We start from the raw sequence: 3229 nt of genomic DNA on the forward strand, positions 1-3229 counted from the left end.
GAGCCTGAGAACTAAAAGATCTGCCTCCCATTCTACTTTTAGAAATTCTAGGAACATAACAACAAAATTCCCTCCTGATATCTAATGAGATCTCAGAAACTTTTCTGCCCTCTGTGAACTGGTGGAGACCTCTCAGTCAGCAGATCTTCATCACCCTGACAGCTCTAAAAGCGCTGGGATGTGTCGCCTCGTTTGTTGCCTTTAATTGCAGCATAAATCCTGGAGCCTCCGACACACATCTGGGAATCATCTGTCTCCAGCTTGGCAAACAGAGACATCAGAGATGGTTCTGCTCGTGTTTCATTTCCAGAATGTTGCTTAACTGTCCTACATGTTGGAGGACATCTCAGCATCTGTGTTTCTCAGTGAACGTGGGACAAATCTCCACACAGAGGCCGGCGGATCGATTAGTCGTGGAGTTTAGCTGGGATCTTGTTTATTTATCAGCTACGTATCGTTTAGATTTAAAGTCTTTATGACGTAAAGATGAAGCAGCTGCAGATGAAGTTCTGGTAAACATGGAGCTGCAGGGCGATGAAGATGTGATCATGATTTATTGTCTGATTTGATCTCACTTGGAGGTAATTTGGTCCACATGCAGCCCCTTAGTGGGGATTAAGAGAGCGCCAAACGTCTGCATCTGGAGCGTCTATCAATCAGAGCATCACCATCCTGCAGCCCCTGCTTTAATGCTTGATCTTATCAAACTCTACCAGAGGTCTCACTGATCCTTCAGTTACGATTCAGGACATGAATTATGGGGCGCCGTTTGTAAAGTTAAGCCGTCAGAAATTAGGAGCAATATTTATGGTTATTTAGTCTGTTTAAAAGGAAAAATAAGGGGCTTATTTTCTTCATTTTTCACTATGTCATTATTCATTTATGAAAAATCTTACTTTCTTAAATAAATATTTAGCTGCAAACTAAATATTTAGCTTGGTGCTACCTAAATAAATAGTGAATATGCAAATTCCCTTCCTGAAAAGTAAAAAAAAAAATTATTATTTTTACTAAATATTTAGTTGGTTAAATAAATATTTAATTTTGAGGTAAATATTTATATAACAAACTAAATATTTAATTTGTAAACTAAATAATTATTCAAGAAACTACATTTTTAATTAGCAAAGTAAGATTTTTATAAATGAATGAATGAAAAAAAATAACCCTCTTATTTTTCTCTTAAAATACGCTAAATAACCGTAAAAATTGCTCCTAATTTTTTACTGCTTAATTTTACAAAAAGGCGCCTCAGATGAAATATCTTCCAGACACAGTTTGGACTTTTCTGATCCAAACTCATCAGTTTGTCTGAGCAACAGAAGCAGCTTTTGGTTTCATCCAAAGTCCACATGTGAGACATCGTCCTGCCGTCCTCTGAGCCGGACCAGAGACAGACCACTGTGGCGATAATCTGGGCTCTAGAGGAAGATGCTGTAATCTGAGCAGAATAAAGGATGACATCATCCTGGAAGGCCTGATGTCATCAGTGACGACGAGCGAATCGGTTCTGTTCACAGAAACTTGGCTGTTTGATCCTGGATCAGATCCTAACCCGAAGCTTTGCTGCGTCTCTCCACCCATTCTATGGCGAGAAATTTGTCCCATTATTATATGAAGTAAAGGAAAAATCTCAAGAAATTAAATTTGAAGAAAATCGATTTATGAAAAAGTATCTTAATTTTAAAAAAGGTTTTGAGGTATAATTTATATTTGCAAAAGTCCAACCAATATGATAACAGTTTGTTTTGTTTATTTTGTATATTTTAGAATATTTTTTCTCTTCACATTTAGTTTTTTTCCCGCTTTTTGGGAGACTGAGTTTTACATTTTTTGACCCTTTCCACCTCTGAGACTGAGCTTGGCCTTGAACCAAATGCTGTTGCTAACGTCCGCCCAGAGCCGACTAAAATCTATCTCCACCCCAAAAAATGAAAAAAAATATATAATACATCTAAAATAGTTTAATAAAATATTTATTTTTTATTGTGTTGTAAGGAAAAATCTGAATAAATTGCTAACTTTAAATACAGTTTAAACGTTTACACGTTATAAATTACTTTCGCAAACTTATTCTATTGACAAGCTTCTTCCATTTCTGTTAAATTTCCTTTTTTTAAACGGATTCTTTGCCGCCAATAATACTGGTACAAATGTGCCTCTTTATCAAATATCCATTATTATATTTTTGTTTTTATATAATCATCCTATTTTCATCGGTCGCTTTTCATTTCTTTGTTTGTTTATTTTAAATTTGCTCTAAAGATAAACTTGCCTTCATGCAACTGTAGAAACAAACTCACTGGTGAGTAAAGATGCGTTCAGGGAAGCTCGGATATAACGGCGACCTGCTGTCTGTGGTTCTCTGCAGGGTGGGCCTGGATCTGCGGGAAACAAAGGACAAGTGGGAAAGCTTGGAGCGACTGGACTGAAGGTGGGTGGCTCCCTTTGGTTCCTAAAACACCCGTTTGATCAGGAAATGGACCCGATCACGGGTCAGCTGCCCACATCAGAGTTTAGTTTATGGAACAAACTAAAAACCAACGGCTGCTGCTGTTCCAGGGCCAATCAGGAGACCCAGGTGACCCAGGAGAAGCAGGACCACAGGGAGCCAGAGGAGCACCGGTATGAGACCCCTGCTGGTTTAAAGAGGGTGAACCCAATGTGGTTCTGGCTCTGACAGTCAGAGTTCTGTTTCAGGGTCCGGATGGCAGCGATGGTTTCGGACCTCCCGGATCTCCAGGTTCAAAGGTAGAGCTGATCTCTGAGACGTCAGGAGCTCTGGATGTTTCTCATCCCTTCGTTTAACTGGAGGAAATGTTTGTTTTCCAGGGAGATGCTGGATTCCCTGGTTATCCCGGCCTGCTGGTGAGTCTGATTCCAATGACTCCAGATCAGATTAAACCAGATTAAATATCACTGCCGTTAATCTCATCCTGGATCTGGAGTTCGTTATCTGCTGAGGCCGTTCAGTCAGAGCATCAGTCTCACTGCTGGGATCTTATAGAGCCTGATCCAACATGGAGGAAGATCTGCTCCAACGCCTGATGCTGTGATCGAGCTCAAAGTTCAGCTCGCACAGATGGAAATGAACCAGCTCACGTTAATAGTTCACTTTTTCAACAAATTAAATTTCCCAAACCTAAAAATGAACTAGTTTTAGTTCATTTGGTAAATGAAGCCTCAATCTTCCTCAATAGAACCTCATATTTAAAGGAAAAGTCTGGTC

At 39.4% G+C, this 3229-nt stretch overlaps 1 protein-coding gene across 1 annotated transcript in view; it reads left to right on the forward strand.

The window, feature by feature from the left end:
• LOC107095530 (collagen alpha-4(VI) chain-like) overlaps positions 1-3229 on the forward strand; it is a 69848-nt gene that overhangs the window by 42083 nt on the left and 24536 nt on the right. Inside the window, exons 25-28 of the mRNA XM_015391663.1 lie at positions 2372-2434; positions 2563-2625; positions 2701-2751; positions 2833-2868. Of these exons, the coding sequence (XP_015247149.1) occupies positions 2372-2434; positions 2563-2625; positions 2701-2751; positions 2833-2868 (213 nt within the window). The remainder of the gene's footprint in view (positions 1-2371; positions 2435-2562; positions 2626-2700; positions 2752-2832; positions 2869-3229) is intronic.

This window comes from Cyprinodon variegatus, unplaced genomic scaffold (genome assembly GCF_000732505.1).
Source record: "Cyprinodon variegatus isolate N-32 unplaced genomic scaffold, C_variegatus-1.0 Scaffold554, whole genome shotgun sequence".
In the NCBI taxonomy this organism is placed as follows: domain Eukaryota; kingdom Metazoa; phylum Chordata; class Actinopteri; order Cyprinodontiformes; family Cyprinodontidae; genus Cyprinodon; species Cyprinodon variegatus.